Source organism: Anguilla rostrata, chromosome 3, assembly GCF_018555375.3.
Source record: "Anguilla rostrata isolate EN2019 chromosome 3, ASM1855537v3, whole genome shotgun sequence".
Classification (NCBI taxonomy): domain Eukaryota; kingdom Metazoa; phylum Chordata; class Actinopteri; order Anguilliformes; family Anguillidae; genus Anguilla; species Anguilla rostrata.
Genome location: NC_057935.1, coordinates 43,695,911 through 43,715,321, shown reverse-complemented (window position 1 = coordinate 43,715,321; position 19,411 = coordinate 43,695,911). Strand labels below are relative to the sequence as shown.

The following is a 19,411-nucleotide window of genomic DNA, read 5'->3' as shown; positions in this document are numbered from 1 at the left end:
GAACTTTGCCGGTTCTTTTAGATACTTCTTAGCAAACTGTAACCTGGTCATCCTGTTTTTGCATCTTACAGTGTAGCCTCTGTGTTTCTGCTTGTGAAGTCTTCTGAGGACATATCCATGGCTGCCATGGCTGATGATATATCATGACTGAAGAGTGTTTCTGATCTGTGTGACGGGTGTTTGGGGGTTTTTCTTCATCGTGGTGAGACTTCTTCGGTCATAAACTATTAAGGCCATCCTTAACGATTACTGAGCTCACCAATGCTTTTCATGTATAATTTGTATGTGTGTGTGTGTGTGTGTCTATGTGTCTGTGTATGTGTGTGTCTCTGTGTGAGCATGTGTGTGTGCGTTCCTGAGTGTCAGGTTTGTGCATGCCATTAATCTCTCCAGCTCAAGTAAATGCTAAGCTTGCTGTCATGAGAAAGGGCAGAGTAGAATCAAGGATAAAATTTATAGATATATTTGAAGTAAGTATTTTCATAGATGTCCTTTATAGTAATATAGTTTCTCACCACTTTTTGTATGGTTAATACTTTAATCAAACTTTATTTATATAGCACTTTTCATACAATCAAATATGAAATACATACATACAAAGTGCTCCATATAATAAAACATACTTCTGTGTCACCTGTGGTGCAATCTACACCTCCACCATTTTAATTGTAATTTATAAACACAATTTATGAGAGGTATTTTACATTTTGTAATAACATACATTTCAGTGTACTTTTGGCCAACCGTTTGTAGAGCCATGTAAGACAGCAGAACAGCAGCTTTCAAATCATTGGTTGTCTAATCATGATCATAAATCTGTCCACAAAATGATACCCCCACCCACAAAATGAATTAAAATATCTAATGATACAAGAGAAGCTGTTAACTCTCTGTGGCATAGTGACACTGTTCAACCAATAGATGTCAACACCAGGATTGAAGTATGTCTTAGGCAATCTAAAGAAGTTGAAAATTGAAAAGAACACTGGTTTTTCAGTGCGGACAAACAAACACACACATACACAGATTTGTTTGTTGAAACGAGGAAGCAGAATCCAATTATGTGAATTACAGTTTTTGATAATCGTACTGTTTACAATTACTTTTAAATTGAAGTGTATCAATTCACCAGTGTTCTCTAAAATTAACTTATTAACTTATACGCATGATTATGCGTTCTATGCTTATGCTCTGCCTTATAATCAATTAAGCAAGCTACATTAGTTATACATAAGGGGTTCATGTCTGTGCTCATCTACTTCATCCATGAATGTGGAAGTTTTCAGTTTGCATGCACTACTGCTAATGTAATGTAAAATAGGCAGCTATCGACATCGCTCAGCATGAACAAACAAGCGGTTATCAATATTGGCCCAGAATTTCATGTCATGCACCCCTACTTGGGACATACTGCAGTTTCTTTTCAGGATGTCTGAATTCTTGCATGCAAATATCTTGTTTCTTCCTTTCCTACTCCCCTTAAATATTTCCTTATAATATGTATAAGTAGGAAATAAAGAAAACTGATGAAGAATTCAGGCACATGCAGGGCCTGCTGTTTTTTTTCACCTAAAAAGCAGCAATCAGTTTAGACCCAAGAACCAGGTGAGGTGAATCAACTGTGTAACTACTTCAATTGGTACATTAAGCACTTAAATGAAATGAATTTATCTGTACAATTTAATTATAAATCTTTCTGTTAGATGGAATTTTTTTCATTTGAAATTAAATTTTCTAAAATGTTTTTGGAATATTTCCAAAGATAAATGTGAAAAATTGGTTTTGGCTTGGAAGAACATATTTTCTTGGAAAATGTTTTCAAAAACTTTGAAAAGAATTTAAATAGTACTGTATTTTACCCAAGAGTCTGGGTCTTGTAAGTGTGTGGTATACAGTGGGCTCCAGAATTATTGGCACCCTTAATAAAAATGAAGAAAAAAGGCTGCATATAATAAATGACACAGATAATAATCTATATGTTATGTTCAAACATATGGGAAAACTATATACATTTATTTCAATACATTTACTCTCATGCTTCAATGTTTTTTTATTAAGTAATCTAATTTTTTTCTGAAAACCATAGGTGCCATAATTATTGGCACCCCTAACAACTACTGTAAGTAAAATCAAACAAAATGAAATTGGCAATACAATTTTACTTAATTTAGTTCATCTCAGTCTAAAGGAACTATATTGTGTCATTCCATCACTTCCAGTTTCACTAGAGAATAAAAATGAGGTAACAAGCATACAAAATCCCTTTGTCATCCATCAGCATGGGAAAAGCCACATAACTGTCAATTCAGAAGTGACCGATGGTATTTTACCGTCACAAGTCTGGTAATGGGTACAAAAAAAGACAAACGGTTAAACATACCACTTAGCACTGTAAGGGCAATAATAAAAATGTGTAAAACATATGAAATGGTTGCAAATATGCCAGGAAGAGGAAGCAAGTGCATGGCGTCCCCACGGACAGTGAGGAAGATGGTGAGGGAGGCCATTAATAGCCCAATGATCACTGTTTAAGAATTGCAAAGATTGGTTTGTTTCTTGTGGTCAACAAGTCTAAAAAAAAAACATAAAATGGCACCTCCATACCAACTAACTCTTTGGAAGGGTGGCACAAAGACAGCCCTTACTGAGCACAATAAACAAAACCAAGAATCTGGTGCTTGCCAAACCTTATTGGAATTATGACTGGAAGAGAGTGCTATTGTCAGATGAGACCTAAATTGAACGTTTTGCCCATACACATCATCGACATGTTTGGCGGCAAAAGAGCAATGCATAGAGGAGAAGCACCTCATACCTACGGTCAAATGGAGGTGGGTCACTGATATTTTGGAGATGTTTTGCTGGCAGTGGTCCCGGGGCACTATTTCAGATCAATGGCACAATGAATTCAACAAAGTACCAGGAAATTCTGGCAGAAAATGTGGCTGTCTCTGCTAAGAAGCTAGGACTTGGTCATAGGTAGATTGTCCAGCAGGACAATGACTCCAAGCATACATCAAAATCTAAACAGAAATGCTTAAGTGAAATCAACATCCATGTTTTCCAATGGCCATCTCAGTCTCCAGACTTAAATTCCATCAAAAACCTGCGGTCTGAACTGAACTGGGGGGGTCCATAAGCGCAAACCAAAAGATATCAATGATTCTGAAAAGTTCTACATGGAGCAATGGTAAAAAAAATACCTCCAAATGTATTCTCTAAATTTATCACAAATTATAGAAAAAAACTCATGGCTGTAATCTTTGACAGGGGGGTTTCACAAAGCATTAAACCAGGGGTGCCAATAATTGTGGCACCTGTTTTTTTGTGGAAATATTTTATTTAATATGAAGTATTAATCAAGCACACTACTTTACACATGTTGGAACATAAAGCTTATGTCAATAACTGTTTTTTTTTTTTTTTTACAATTTTTTGTGCATATTTATCAAGGGCTAAATAAGCTTATAGGCTACGGAGTGTGTGTCACTTCCTCTTTAAAAACAAAGGGCAATCTGGCATTAGAAAGCAGGGGCTCTTCTGAGAAGTCAAGTCACTTAAGTTGTGGCATCTGATCGCAGTGACTCACTCCCGGGACGAGGTAGTGCAGTGGACCGAGTGCACGTTCTCTCTTAATACCCTCTTCCTCTGCCGTTCTCAGTCACGACTGGGGAGATAAAGAGGATTCCGTGACTCAGCAGCTGGGTGCAGAACAAATCATCGAGTCCTCATCGAGTTCTAAACCATGTTTTATCTGTACAGTGACAATCTGCCTTAGCACGGGATAGCGAGTGACTGCGACCGCGAGGCTACCGCACTAAACGGATTTCCAAGTAGGCTACAGTATGTAGCCTTCAATTCTGGAACGTTTCGCTCAAAATTATCGACATATTTCAGGCTACATCTTTGCCTTTTTAGTAGTTAATAAAATAGTTAATCGGTGAAATAGTTAATAAAACGACAAACAAAAGTACAATGTTACGTTATATGGACAGTTCTAAAAATAAAAGCGCATCTCGTAAGGTCAACAAGGACAATAGGACAGCCTATCATATATCGATACATTCTGGTTTTCCGGATGCTAATTAGCTGTAATGTGCATTATTATGCAGCGTCGTTATGTAGTGCTGAGTAATGTTTTATATGATCAATTTAGATTTCTTATTCTGTTTCTTTTATTCTGTTTCTGTTTTCTTATTGTCTGTTTGTATGAGTGAACGACGTCTGCACTTTTCGAGAGACAAACCATCAAGAAAAAGTGCGCTCGCCCCCACCAGTTTAGAAATGATAGGCTACATCACGACGCATAGCGACATAACATAAATGGAACGTACGACACATTATGGGAGGAAATTTGCATTCATTACACGGATGCAATGTGCAATACAGTTTGGGGTATTTAGTTGTATGATGGTACCCCTGCACGCTCAAGAGAAGACAGCATGGATTGGAATGGCACGCTTCGTAGTGACAGCAGCTGATAAAGTGGCAAACTGTTTCGCCTCATTAACCTCTCCAACGTGACGTCATAAACATGGCAACCGGGACTTGTCAGTTAAAACAATCACCTAGCAACGATGGAAAGTCTGCTGGAGATGAACAATAAATTGACCGAGTTCTTCCGTTCCTTTATGGTTTAATTTAACTCACCAAATGTTGAACAGATTCTGGTCTGCCTTGCTGTACGTTCTGCCACATAAAAATGACAGGCTATTATTGAATAATCAGTTATGTTAAGTTCACCGTGCACAAATTATTCACCATTTAAAATTTTTGAATCGCCTTGATTTGTATCGCCAGCCAACAAAAATGGGTTTGCAGCCATTTAGCTGAGTACATTACAATGTGCATCCTTTTGAAATTTGGCTAATTTTTCCAGCTACAATTGAGTAGGCTAAACGATTTAAGGTATTGATGAACTGTTAAAGCACAAAAGGCCAAGTAATGTAGTTAAATCGTGAAGTCTGCTTACAACTACTCCCACCAGGTCAATATTAACGGTAGGCTATATATCACACCCATAATTGCCAGATCACTCCCATAAAACACATTTAAAAGGATATTACGTTTCCTATCTCCCAGCCCTGCTGAAAATTCCAGCTAAAACCAGCAGGGATTCTAAACTGGTTTAAGATGGTTTCAGATGTGTTTTTGACGCTTCTTGCTGGTCATATTTGTTCTGTGACTGGTCAGAGCTGGTCTCTAGCTGGACAATACTGGTCAAAGGGGGCCCTAAACAAAAAGTCTATATGGAGCCCTTTATTTTGGTTGAAAACCCCCCAAGCCCCAGCCAGCAAGATTTGGCACCAATTGAAATATATTTAGATTAATGAAAAAGCCATTGTCTTAGGGAACACAATCATTTATTAAATATATATATATTTATATATATCTTGGAGGGAGGGGGCCCCGAACCAATCGCGGGGCCCTAAACAAATGTTTACTTTGTTTATTGGGTCGGGCCGGCCCTGAGTAAGCTGGTGGTCTAACTGGTGGACAATATAGGTTGGTGACTATATAGGCTAGTCAGCTGGAGAACAGCTGGTGAACGGCTGGTTGGCCAGTTAAAAGTGTTGAAAATACAGCTTAAACCAGCTTAACCAGTTTAAACTGGTTTAAGTTGGAATTTTCAGCAGGGAGGGACCATGTTTCTGAAGTAATGTGCTGAATGTTTCTGAATGTGGCCATCTTGTTCACCTCTCGCTGTGGTGGGCAACCAAACACAGGTTTTTTAAAAAGACTTTTCTCTTTTAAACCGGCACAGCTGTCTCTCAGAAGAAAGCTTTTTAAGAGAAACCTGGCTACAGAAAGCCACAGAATACATATAAGTGAGGTTATGTGGCTGTTCAGGTTCAAAGTGCCCCGAATTGGCATGCTGGCTGCATGAGTCATAGCATCTGGTGCTAACGGGAAGAACTTCCAAATCTACAGATCTGACCTCTGCACTCCGTCCTCATATCCATCCACACTGGCGTAAAATAAAGAAATACAATTAAAATGTTCAGTGTTAACTCTTAACATAGTAGGTTACATAGTTATGAAATGTACTCTATCAAGAGTCGATTTATTAAAACTAAATGCTTTGCTGTGCACATTGTTGAATAAAGTAGTGAATAATACCAATTCTCATCACATGGGATGCTAGCTGTCTGAGGTCTGTGCTGTAGGATGGTAATGGAAAGAGGGCACAATTGTAGGTGGTCGTGCCTGTAGTATGTTTGTTTTATTGTATTTTTATTTATTTCTTCTTATCATTATTATTTGATGGACACTTTTTCAAAGTCAGCCTGTAAACACAAACAAACTTTTTTTTTTTTTTTAACCTTTTCTAGTTTTCATGGCTCGATCTAAACCAGTGGAAGCGTCACAGACTACATTTTTGCAGTTGTCAGCAACATATTTTATGGAAGCTATTCTGCTTAAGTAGACCATCTTTCTCCATCTGGGATTTACAACCTTACACAATATCAGAAGTAAATATCCAGCTGCGTTCCTTAATACAACATGTGATGTAATTTGCCCTTTATTACACTTTGAGAAGAGGTGATATTAAGCATTCATTTGAAATCATTGACATTTATCAGACTGAGCTGGTTACTGAGCTGGTAACATGTTAACAAAGTTAACATTGTGATATTGGGGAATGTGGCTTTTGTGTAACCGTTCTAAGCAATGAGTTCACCAAAGTATGAAGCAATATTGCTTTCAAATACTATTTTACTGCCATTTTCTTTACGTTTTGCTCTTACAATCTTTCTACTTCTGTGACATACGTTCAGTATATCACCTATATTAACTGTTCTGCATGAAATAAGATGCATAAATACATCGATAATAAATCAACGATGCGAATGATGATTATTATTATATTTGCTCTACTTTTAATCTGTCTTGATGAGACACATTGCCGCCGAATATCGAAAACGTCACGAGCCTTCCATTCATTCATAATACGTCAGAGTCATCCCCTTTGAGTCAGCCGCTGCTTATTTTTAGATAGAGACTTCCCATAGTGCGACAATCTCCCGGAAAGACCCTACCTCTGTACAACTCCTTTGCAACCAATTTCGAATCGCTTTTTGGGTTGTTTGTTTCATGAACCCTTTCGGCAATGAAAACGCTAATACGTTTTTTTAAATGGGTCAGGACAAACTGGTAATCAGTTGCAATATAATAGGTAGTTTCCCTGGTATTGTTTGGCTCGTGTGCTCTTGTTTAACGTGTACACTGCTAATAGATAAGCTTGTTGAGCAGAAAGCAATCAGTCAGTGGGCAATTAATTTCAGTCTCACCTGAAAAAGAGATATATTCAGAACTAATAAAATGAAAATTCATAATGTATGTAGCCTAGTTCAAATTAATTCACCAGAACATTGTGTGTATGAGTATGTGTGTGATCATTGCCTAACAAATTTCAAAATGTCCATTCAAGAATTATATACACTAGTTTCAAAATACTGAATAAGGTCAAATAAAAAAGGAAAAAAATGAGCCAGAACCGATGTCACTGTAGTGAACCCTCGTGACGTAAGAGCGGTTAGGTGTCTGTTTGAATTGCCTGAAGAATTTCGGTCTGTCTTATCAATGTGTGTTTCTATGCGTATGTTGCGTGTCCTTCAGTCCTGTCTCTCGTTTCTATTTTTATCATCGCAGGTTAGCTACTTTCCAGACTGTAAAGCTCAGAATTGCTGCTGTCTGTGCAGCTAGCTAGCTACACATATAGCACACGCTTACACTCGCGCCAGCGTCCAAGCTAGCTAGTAGTAGATCTGATCTAATACAAAACTCTATATGCACGAAATGGAATGCAGAGTATTATCAATTCAGAGTCATGTTGTCAGGGGATACGTTGGTAATAAATCGGCATCGTTTCCTTTGCAGGTAAGAACATACGTTATGGGTTGCATGTCATTTCCAAGCATAAATCTTTTTCTTTTTTTTAAACAAGATTTACAGGAGCGGCAAATTATCTTTGCAAACATGTATGAGTGTCGGTCGGTACTGGCTAGCAAGCTAAAGGTCACATGGTAAAATATCGTCTCAGCTATCACATAGTAATGCATGTGTAAATTAAAATATCCTTAATAGTTTGACATTTGATATCAATGTGTCACGGGCAGTGTGTTGGTATATTACTTTAGTAAGCTAACCAAAATGTATTTCGTGTCATTGCGATTGTCTGTGGGGGTGTATGCCTGCGATGATAATCGTTATCATCATGATGTAGTTAGCAAGTAGACCATGTGATTGGAAACGATTGCCTTTGGCTAGCCAGCGATGGCGAGTAGCTAACAGGTAGCTGGATAGCTGGTCATTTGGCTATATATAAAAAGTTAACCCCCGGTTGTCTCTTGAATTAGAGAGTGACGGTCTCACTGCATTTACATTTGTATGTGTGACTAGGCGAGCAATGCAGACCCGCTTATCAAGCTGCATCTTGTCGGCTCATTAGCTCGCTAGCTACCCGTTACTTGACTGAGCATCTTTCGCCGAGTTTGGCTGACGAGCATTCGAAGTAGACAATAATTAACTGTAGCTACTTCAAATATCACCATCATCATCATTTTCATCTTCGTCATAAATAGCGTATGTCTAACTTATAGGCGATGAGTGCCTCAAAGCAGATGGCTGAAAATAGCAGTGTTAATAATACAGCCAAGGTTAGGATATTTTCAAAAATGACAGGAAGAAGGTTGTCTGGCTTAAAAGCGTATGCAAGCGCGCGTAATTGCAGTTTATGTCTGCTGTATTTATTTGATTTAGATATCAAATTGCGTTAGATATCATGTGCTCTGACTGTCACACACAGCAGCCGAAGTACTGGAAGATAAGAAAGAGGGAGGCGGGTAGCTAGTTTTGAGCAATAATCCGGTTGGGATGCTGCCTGAATGCTTGTCTAAATGGCTGATTATTTGCTAGACCTGACGTCACAAGCCGGAGTGTGTGTGTGCGTGCGTGCGTGTGTGTTGGGGGTGGCTGAACACATTGAAGATTCTGCTCGTTTGTGACTCCCGTAAGAACTGTTGTTGATGGAAGCGCTACTAATTCTGTCACCTGTCAGTCAAACAAGCTGGTCTGCATTTTGTACTCTTTTTATTTACATAAGCTTAAAATGAGGCATCTTGCCCTATTTCGTTTGGAAACCAAAACTGCATTTGAAATCGGTTAGATTATGTTTAAATCCCCACCCAGCAGTTTACAGGTGTTATAAATTATGAAGTTATTGAAAATGTGTAAGATAGCTGATATTTCCTTTCCACTCTTGAGCTGGGACTAGTGATGAAAGACAAGATTCACGAACACTGAGGTGGAGTTACTGTGAACTGTAACTCATTGGCTTGTTTCAACAAATCAAACATTTTTGCTCTGCACAGTATTACACAATGATTGGTTTGAATCACAGGTAGCATATACCAGCTTTGTCCCTTTTCGGTTTGGTGAAACTTCATTCTCCCATTGCTGTAACTAGGTTAGCAGTAGCCAGAGCCAGTGCTGATTGATGTGGTAATTTCTCAGTGCCCACTCACCAGAGACAACTGCATGGCCTTTGCCTGCAGTCTTGGCACAGGTGCTGATAGTGGCAGCTCTGTAGTCACTTTGCCAGCACCAGTAATGCCAGTGGGTTGAGGTGTCTGTTTTGTCATCTAAATTGCAAAAACAAAAAAACAAATAACAAAATTGTTGAGCAAGCCTGTTTCCATTTGAACAGTGGGAAAGGGGGTTCCAGATGAGTACAGGCAACAGGAGTCGAAGCTTGAGTACTGTGTTGCCAGGCAGAAAGTTTGCAACAAAAAATTTGATGGCAGAATGCACTACATTACATTACAGGAATTTAGCAGGCACTTTTATCCAGAGTGACTTATACAACATTTTACTTAGCATTTACATTTATACCGCTGGATATATACTGAAGCAATGCTGGTTAAGTACCTTGCTCAAGGTAGTAGTACTTGGGGTTATTTGGAGGCGAAACCATGCTTACTGCCAGACTTACTTTTTTCTGATAAACACAAACTGAATTGCTTAGTTTCTTTTTTGAATAACCCCATAAAGAAATATAAAATTTATCTCACTTCATCATTAATTGTCTATAAATTGGGTCAGAGAAAATGGCCACCTTTGGTGACACTGCTTTGGTTGCCCTGGACAGCAGTAAACAGCTTGACCCTGCCGGTCTACTCAGACGTGTGCTCTCTCTGCTTTCTGACCCTCTCCTCCTTCGTGTCCTTCTCTCACACAGGTGCTGGGGTTTGAGGTGGACTCCATCAATTCGGTGCAGTTCTCCAATCATACGGGTAGGTGGGACTAGGGCTGTCTCTGCAGTACATATCCATTATACATTTTGACTGATGCTACCAAATACTATAAAGTAGCATCCTTATTTCCGTCGCCTGATTTCCAGAGCATGGATAGGTGAAAGCAACAGAAGCCTCAGCTCGTCAAACGGTATTCACCCCAGATCAGTTAAATGATAAATGGCGAAGGGAGGTAGGATGCTACTTCAGTGTTCGGACTGCGAACTCTGATGATGTCACTGTAATGATGACTATCGTTTAGTGATGACTCGTTTTTTGAGCTCTCTCTGACAGCGATTGGCTCTGTATGTATCAGATTGCTCAGGGTTGTGCTTGAGGCGGCACTAGTGCATGTCGAGGTCGTGCCCTCATACGTGCCACTGTTCTGCCGGTTCATCATGAGGAACCGTAAAAGGAAGTCGGCAGTGTGGTACAGCTGGTGGTTTTGGTTGTTTTCAGTGGATAAACAATTTTTCTGGCAGCTGAAAGAGGGGTCACAATTTTTTCAATAACCGTCAATTCTTTAGTCAATTCTTTATTTAACATTCCTGTGACACATTGAGGGTGGGACCCTCATTTTCTGTGGTGCCGAGGTACAGTGAAACCAAAAGATTTTGATGAAATAAGAGAAAAAATAATACCGAGCATCAGTTCAAATAGTTACAATTCAAATTTACAAGATTCAAGATCAAAGATCTAACATTTTTCAGTGTTACAAAGGAATATAGTTTCAGTATTTTTGCAGTTAATAATGCAGTTCAGTAAGCCTTTTTTCATGAACGTGAAGAGCGTCACAGAGTGAAACTACAGGGACCACACAGGTAAATAAGCCTGCTGGCTTTCTTGTGTTTCTATCCTCAACAATTTTAAAAGGATTTCTGTCTGCTTTGCAGTCTTATGAAATCTCGTTTTAAATTGTCAAATAAATTCATTAATTCATTCATTTATTCAAACATGAATTATGTTCTCCTTGTGGTTTATTAGAGGTCATGTAACCTTATGCTCATGTGTGCACCAATTATGTCACAGCTGTGTGAATTTGAAGTAGGTCCTGAGTGTGCCAACACAATGCAGTTTGGTTCCTCTTGAGTCTTGGCTGCAATTCATGGTGGTGGAGATGTTGGGTAGTTTAGTTTGCAGGTGGCACAGATGTGTATAGGTAAGAGGTTAACAGCATGTTTGAATTGTTAAATACATGCATTCAAACAAATGCCCACGTCTGCTATCATAGTAGTGATGCGTGGACCTTCCAGATCCGCTGGAAAGTTCATAGTTGAGCGCAGGGGCACCCAGGCAGAGAGGGTTTATCTCTGTTTGTCCTGTCTTCTGTAGTGATCATGTGCCTGCTGCGCAGGAAGCGTGACCCCTCTGCGACCACCGCGCAGCTCAACTGGCGAACCAGCGACGGGCTCACAAATAACGGGCTTTTCAAATTTGAGAGAAAAAGAAAGCAAAAAGGACAGGGTACAATGCGGTTTAAGGAAAATGAGCTGTAGCTCGATACCCTTGAGCGGCGGACAGCCGAGCGTTCCGCGCCGCCGGCCTGGAAGCGCGCGGAATCCCGAAGGTCTGGTTCCAGAAGCGTCTGCGCTGCCTCGCAGTGCTCGACAGACGACTGCGCAGTGTGGGAGCCACGTGACCTCGCTCCCGTGGGGAAGCTGCTGCTGGCTGACGGGAGCCATGGGAGGAGGTGTCAGACTGTAGTAATATTACTCCATCTGTGCGGCGTACTGTCAGAGAGGGAATAAAACATTTGTCTCATCCTGTCTCTGGCTCCCACGGCGTCCACTCTGTTCCTTTAATACATTCTATTTTTACTGTCATGTGTTTTTGTGGTATTTATAGGTTTATTTCGGCCTTCCTACTGTTTATCGTTATTTCACTGCAGCACACCGAACGGTGGTGCTGACTGTTGTATGACCTGCAATGTGCAAAGGATTTTTTTAATCATAATTATTATTATTGTTGTTGGAAAAGGGGGCTAATGAGAAGTTGGACTTGTTTACTGATGATCTGGCTTCGGTTTTATTCACGTTTGCTGACATGGCTGTCAGATTACAAATGAGCTTCATTAGCTAAGTAACTTCATACAGTAACTTACGTATGTATTCCATTAAAATAATATCTCTTGGTTCAATTAGGAATTTCAAGGTGCTTTATCGGCATGAAATTACACTGTGTGTGTGTGCATGCGTGTGTTTGTGTGTGTGTAATGTTATTATGCCCTCGTTCTCTGTCCCAATTTGTCCTTGAGCAGGGCCACTTTGGGCCACTTTTGTGCTCGCCCTAAATCCGTTTGATTCTTGTTTAAAACAATCCTCCATGGATCTTTTTTACGATTTTGAGGTTGGCAGGGTGGGGGCAGAGGTTTAAGAGCACTTCTCAGTTTATTGGTACGTGTTTAGGAAGGAGGATGAGATGAGGAGGAGCTTCCGTGGAAACTGAGGTGCTGTGTGTTTGTCTTGTGCTGAGGGATTTTCATTCCGTGATGTGTTGGCTTAACAACAGAGTTTCATTTTACTGCTTATACTTTATATTATACAAATGCACATGTTAATGTGTTGTTCTCATTTATTTATCCTTACACATTTCAGTATTCTGGTCTGAGCTTATGTGACTGAGCCTGAACAGGTGTGAACTGTTGTGAGGTACATTGAGTTTGTGCTGACTGGTTTAAAAAAAAAAAAAAAACAGCTTGGTGTGATACCGCCTGAATATTTAATTCAGAAAATCAAAATGGAAGGGGGGTTGGGGGATGTGCTGGTGCGTGGGGGGGAGTAAATGATTGTCAGGGTCGGGGACAGGCGACAGCCCGTGCTCGTGGTGGAGACTTGTTGGGCTGGTAAATTCACGAAATGAGATTTCTATTTTAGGTGAGTCCCCATCCACTGCCGCCCCACAATCTGTTTCTGTGCTGTATTTTGCATTTGCTTGAGGCGCTGAGCGCCTACGTAGCTCGGCTGTTTCCTGAAGTGTGACGGTGACACACCTCATATTTCAGAAAGCGCTGAGTAGAAATGGAAGGAGAGAGGACGGAGAGAGAGAGAGGGAGCAGGAAAGCTATTGAAATAGCAAGGCACTGGATGGGGTCCCTGTCCCTGCCTGGAATCATGTCCTCTCCCTTCCCTCAGTCCTCCATCATTTCGCTGATCTAAAGTGACAGCTGATTGATTAGTTTGTATTTCCGCCGTATTTACCTGTCCATGCTCTGTGGATCGGGTGAAGGTAGGAACGATATGACTTGGGAATTTTCCCTGGCAGTGGGAGACAGGCCCTCACACCGATACCCTCCCTCCCTGGGTGGGCCTACAACCTTGTGGGCACCAACCTGAGGGGCTACTAGCCACAGCTGGCACTGGCATGGCCAGGTTTTCTTATCACAGGGTGCATCCACTCTCTAGAAAACAAATAAACGCGTCCGTGCTGCTTGAGTTATATTAACGAGCGTGTTAAATGCCTGTTATTTAGTTCCGTAGTGCAGAAGATTATTTATTAGAACATAAATCTCATTTAAATATCTCTGTATTTGTTTGAATATATCTTTGGTTTGCACTGTGTCTCATTACACTGATTGAGTGGCCTATACGTTTAAACTGTAGTCTCTAACTATAGCTATGAATTTCCTGTCCCTTTATTATTAAATTAATATTTAGTCTATTATATGGTGGGGAGGTTTATTTTTATGAGATACTATGAAACATGACGCTGTGCTGTGGTGTTTATTTGCAGTATCAATGATGTCCTCATTTCATTTTCATTGCGATTTGCGTCGCAGTGTTGAGGAATTACAAAACTGAAGTTTAAATGAGCTTGCTTCATTGAACTCGGGGGCTGATGGGGGGGAAAAAAGAATGAAGAGAGGAATGAAAGCGTGAAAGGATGTAGGAGGAGAGGGAGGGAAGGAGGAGATCCCACAGCTGCTGATCTCTCCATATCTGTTTCCCTCCTGTCTCCCATGCCAAAATGCAGTCATGGCCTCTTCTCCTCAAATGATTTATGCATTTTTTCTCCTGAAATGACTGCCCCTTTTTAATACCGAAGGGTGAATTAAAAACCGCATTCCGCATAAATTTCTTTTTTCTGAGCTAATCCAGCCTTCTCTGTGCCCCGTGAGCAGTTAATTAAAAATTGTTAAATTTAGATGCCAGTAATCTCATTTCTCACTCAGTTTGGATCTGCTGGGCGTGTTGGGTTTGTGAGAACCGCTTGGTTAATGTGTGCTGGTGGTCGGAGCTTAGATAGTTCTATATTATTAATGGTGTAAGTGAACAATTTCCCTACCCCAGTGCTGCATACCTTTAAACTTAACTTTAACTGTGCCGAAGTGACGATGGCTGCTTGACATCAGCACAGGTGGACAGTCCAGGTTGGGCATTATGTTTGGGATCCTCTCTAGTGTATACAAACACACATACACATACACACATACACACACACACACAGCTGGAGGGCAGACTGATTAAACTTCTGCATCTGACAAGTTGTCCCCGTTCTTTTGTTCAGTTTTCATGTGCAGTGACATTTGAGTGCTCAAGCTATTTTAGACAGCTAGTCTTAGGCTACTGCTTGGAAGAGTTTCCTGGTTAAACAGACTCTGCATCACCCGCCCCCCATCTCCCTGCTGGCTACAGGTAGGCAGGCTCACGGCCACAGCGATCTCACATGCAAGGTCTCTGGGTCTCTGCACCAAAAATTCCACCTCCAACAAGTATAATTGTACATTCCTTCACTAGCTGCTCTGTTTCTCAACTTCTAGCCTATATGAATACTTGGTGCTGAGAACTGGCCATGTTGTACTGCGTTGAACTTATGATGAATTTATGAATTTTGCCATAGCTGTAGTTATTAGTTAACTGAATTTAGTAAATATGAATTAGTATTTAATAATTTGAAATTGTATATAAAGTATTGAAATTTAATTTGATTGCATTTCATTGTTTGACTTTGAATTTCTATGTATGGTTTTAAAACTGAATGCTGTGGTTTGAATCTGAATTTCAAAAAATTTAACTTGGATGGATCCCATTGAAATTCCATTTTTTCCGTGTTCAGTTTCACTTCAGTTAAAAGCCGAGTTTGAAACGTGCCAGTTTATTCAACATTTCAACTCTCAAAATGCCATGATTTCAAATTTGGCTCCCCTAAAGCTTTCAGTTTGTGAATATCGCAATATCATCAGTCTGCTGGAGTGAATCAGTCTGTTGTCATTGGCCATTCCTCATTGGCAACAATCTGTCAGACTCCGCAAACTCCATCCGCTGTGTAATATTGCGATTACATAATTAAACGTTATTGAAATTAAGTACAGTCATGTTAGCAAATATAAAACAGTCTATTAGAGCTACGGTATTGATTGTTTTGCTACTAGACAGACTACTATATGCTACGTACGCTAGGCTAACATAATATGGACTTTCACAATTTCAATACACTTTGTAGGGAAGGGGGTAACTCATGTCAACTGCCACTTGTCATGCATGTCCCACCTGGTGATGCACAGCAGCCATTTTGCACCAGAATACTTGCCACGCATCAGCTAAAATGGAGAGTGTGGAATTATTAAGCCTGTTCAACTTGGGGGTAGAGTTGGTGGCCATATTGAGAAAGCAGATTTAATACCCTGCATTAATAACCTGTTCTTTTAAAAAAGTTTTATAAGATCTTCACTGACTGAGTTAGGACCGTAGTTTTATATGTTCACCGCAGGACAGAGTCTGTTACATCGTGTCCTTGTCACAGCACTGGGGCAATGCATTTCCTGCTGGAGCCAGTGGGAATACAGGCCTATAAACATCACTTACTCTAACAATATTGCTTTCCCAGGAGGCCTTCCTTCTATATACCTAAGCACTGCAAACCTAGCCCTGCTTAGCGTCAGCAGGAAGTTTAGCTGGGTGGATGGAAAGCCCCTCCTGTGTGTCTGTCTGTCTGTCTGTCATGGGCATGGACAGATTTGGGTAAAATAATTGGCTTTGAGTCTAGGAGGGAAACATTGCTATTAAAACTAGGTGCTTCACACACACACACATTCTCTCTCTCCCTCTTTCCCCCCTCTCTTTCCCCCTCTCTCGCTCTCCCTCTCTCTCTCTCTCTCTAACCCAATTGCTGTTTTCTCAGCCGATGCCTTTTTAATCAGGACCGCTTACTTCCCCCTCGATTTTTCTTCGGCAATTACAGCCTTGTGCTGGACATTTTCACCGGAGCATTTCAGATGAAGTGCCTTTCTCAAAGGTTACAAAAGCGGAGCCCCACCAGGGGACTGAGCCCGCTCGCTAACCGCTAAAGCCGGCCTCTGCGCGTGCGCGGGCGGGGCAGTGACTGCGCCTCCGTCCCCTGTGCCACTGGAGCCGTGGAGGGTCTGCAGTGGATTGGCCAGCTCTCCCAAAAACGACAGGGGGTGACGGAGGAGAGGAAAGGTCATTTAGACTCTGGTCTCATCCACATTCCCTGCGTTAGCATCTCTCCTCCCCTCCTTTATCGTCTCAGTGATCTGGAGCGATGACCGTTGAGTTTGACTGGCTGACACTTGTATTGCATTCACCTGTCCTTGTGCTGTCGTCCAGCTGAAGGAAGAAAGGACGTGACTAGAGTTTTCTGGCACAGCTCAAGGGCTTTCATACTCAGTCCTGAGACTCACCGGTGGCTTAATGTTTTTTTGTTGCACCCATTCTATAGAATAATTAAGGTTGTGTTTTTTAAATTGTTCCGTAAAGCTCATTTTAACACAATGTAGGTTCAGCTCGTTGCCATTTGCTTTTTCTTATTTATTCTCTGGAACCAGGTGTCCAATAGGGCCGTCAGAACAATTTCAGAATTCAAACATTGTGTTTGTATGTAAAAAAAAAAAAAAAAAAAAAATTAATCCCAGTGTTCGAAAGACAGGTCAAAACAACATACATTTCCAATGCTCTTTATATGAGTATGCTTAGTGAAAATTTTGAGGTAAAGCTGCGGGTTTGTGTGTGTGTGTGTTCATGCGTGCGCAAGTCAGTTGGAGAAGCGTAGTACGAGGCTGTATTTTCTATGTTCTAGTAAAAACAGCCCTCAGCTCAATGGTGGTGGAAGCTCTCTATTTCTCCCTCGCTCTCCCTCCCTTAGTCACTCTCATTCTTTCTCTCTCTCTTTGGTTCAGTGGTGCTCACTCTCTCAGTGCCTCTCTCTTTCACTTTCTCTCTATCTCTATGCGCATATGTATGCGGTGTGTGTGGATTGGGGGGGGGGGGGGGTCTGAAAAGCCCTTGGAAGCTGAGAGTCATTTTAGATTTGCAGCAGCTGAATGTGATGACGACAGAGGCTATGCTTATCACAAAGATTTCCCATTCACACACACACACACACACACGCACGCACACGCACAGAATGATGACAGAGACAATCTCTTAAGCCTGCACGTGTTCACAAACACAAAGGCACACACGCACACACACACACACACACACACACACACATTCAGGAGGCGGGTGACTCTTCATAGTTCTCTTGGCCCTCCGGCCTCCTTCTGTCGTGTTCCTAAGCAACGGGTGCCATACCATGTGATTGGCTGGATGACTCACCTGGATTGTGATGTCACGCTTCCAGCGGCAACGTCAACAGCCACTGATGGAATGGTGGTGCCCCTCCAGCCACACAGATAAAGTTGTTTCTCCTCTGCGGGGGGGGGGGGGGGGGGTGAAACGCGAATGGGGGTGGGGGCTGACGGCGCCCGTTTCCCCTCCCCCTATTTGGGTGATCCTGTCACTATGGCTGGGGGCTTCTGCGGGCCTTCTGGATCTCTGCAGCTCAGCAGCTGAGAGCGCCCTGCATGTCCTCTTATGTTGTCTTTCTGGCCATTGTCCTTGTAGGGGCAATACTGCCTTTTCTTGGTTTCTTTGTATAAGCTTTTTTCTTTTGATGAATTAGGTGTTTACTTTAAGCAAGGTGCTTTGAATCGATAGCGGATCTGTGTTTGATCTCACCGGGCACAGTAATTCTCTATTTTAATTCCTCACAGACAGAAATACATTTGTTGGAAGCTTGCGTGTGACCTGCAGGAAGATGCGTTTAAAGGCGTTTGTTCTGCATGGTTTCTTTAACGTTGTGCCCCTGAACGAAGCCGGGGACGGCTGCCTGTCAATCGCAATCAGTTCAGCTGAACCCGGTCACCATTTGCATTTGTGTGACCGTGATCTAAATTGACTACCATCACTGGCTAATTTCTCACGACCACGCCCTACTCCGCTGCATTTCCTTCACAGAGAGCGAGGCGTTGTCCACCTGCTGTCTATCGTAACACCTTTTGGGTGGGCTGCGGCAGTCCAGACCGAGTCTTAGTTACCAAGTCAGGGTCCGCCCACAGCTTGCACCGGTACTTGGGATTGGGGACTCGGGTCGTGTGGGTGGGTAGGATGCGGGGTGACACTGATAGTAGAGCGATACTGTGAATCACAAGCTTTCCTGGTAGCTGTGATTATAACTGTTACTGGATCTGATGCTGGTTAATGGTGATTAGTCATCGCCTGATGCGTAATCATATTGTTTGTATGGATATGGTATTATTTTTGAACGACCACGTGACTGGAATACCCGTAATCTGGAAAGTAAGATTGATGAAACACGGCTACCAGTCACTCTGTGTGTGGGTGTGTGCATGTGTGCGTGCGTGTTTGAGGTTTTATGTAACCTGTTTGAATGTTTTCGAGAGTGTGTGTGTTTGTGTGTGCGTGTGAGACAGAATAGGAGCATGTTTTTCCATTTTGTGTTTGTGTACATATGTGCATCTATGTGTGAGTCTTAAACCTATGAGTTATTAAGCTGTCAGATTTTTACATTTGAAACACCGTTTTAAATATTTTCTCTACTGTGAACTTTTTCTGTTTCTTCTGTACGTCTGTGTCTGGAAGGTTCCAGCTGGAACTGTAGATATACTGTCCTTGGCCATACTTCTTTATGAAAATGTATAACTAGTCAAAACTCTTTTTTTTTTTTACTGAAACAGAGGGAGACAATGATTTTTTGGGGGGTAGGGGCGACATAGCTCAGGAGGTAAGAGTGATTGTCTGGCAGTCGGAGGGTTGCCGGTTCAAACCCCGCCCTGGGCATGTCGAAGTGTCCTTGAGCAAGACACCTAACCCCTAACT

The 19,411-nt window shown here is 41.5% G+C and overlaps 1 protein-coding gene across 1 annotated transcript in view; it reads left to right on the top strand.

Moving 5' to 3' along the window:
• The first annotated feature begins 7,535 nt into the window (after positions 1-7,535).
• Positions 7,536-19,411, top strand: part of LOC135250930 (pyridoxal kinase-like) — a 29,230-nt gene continuing 17,354 nt past the window's right edge. Inside the window, exons 1-2 of the mRNA XM_064327774.1 lie at positions 7,536-7,881; positions 10,241-10,295. Coding sequence (XP_064183844.1) covers positions 7,792-7,881; positions 10,241-10,295 — 145 coding nt within the window. The 5' untranslated portion in view covers positions 7,536-7,791. The remainder of the gene's footprint in view (positions 7,882-10,240; positions 10,296-19,411) is intronic.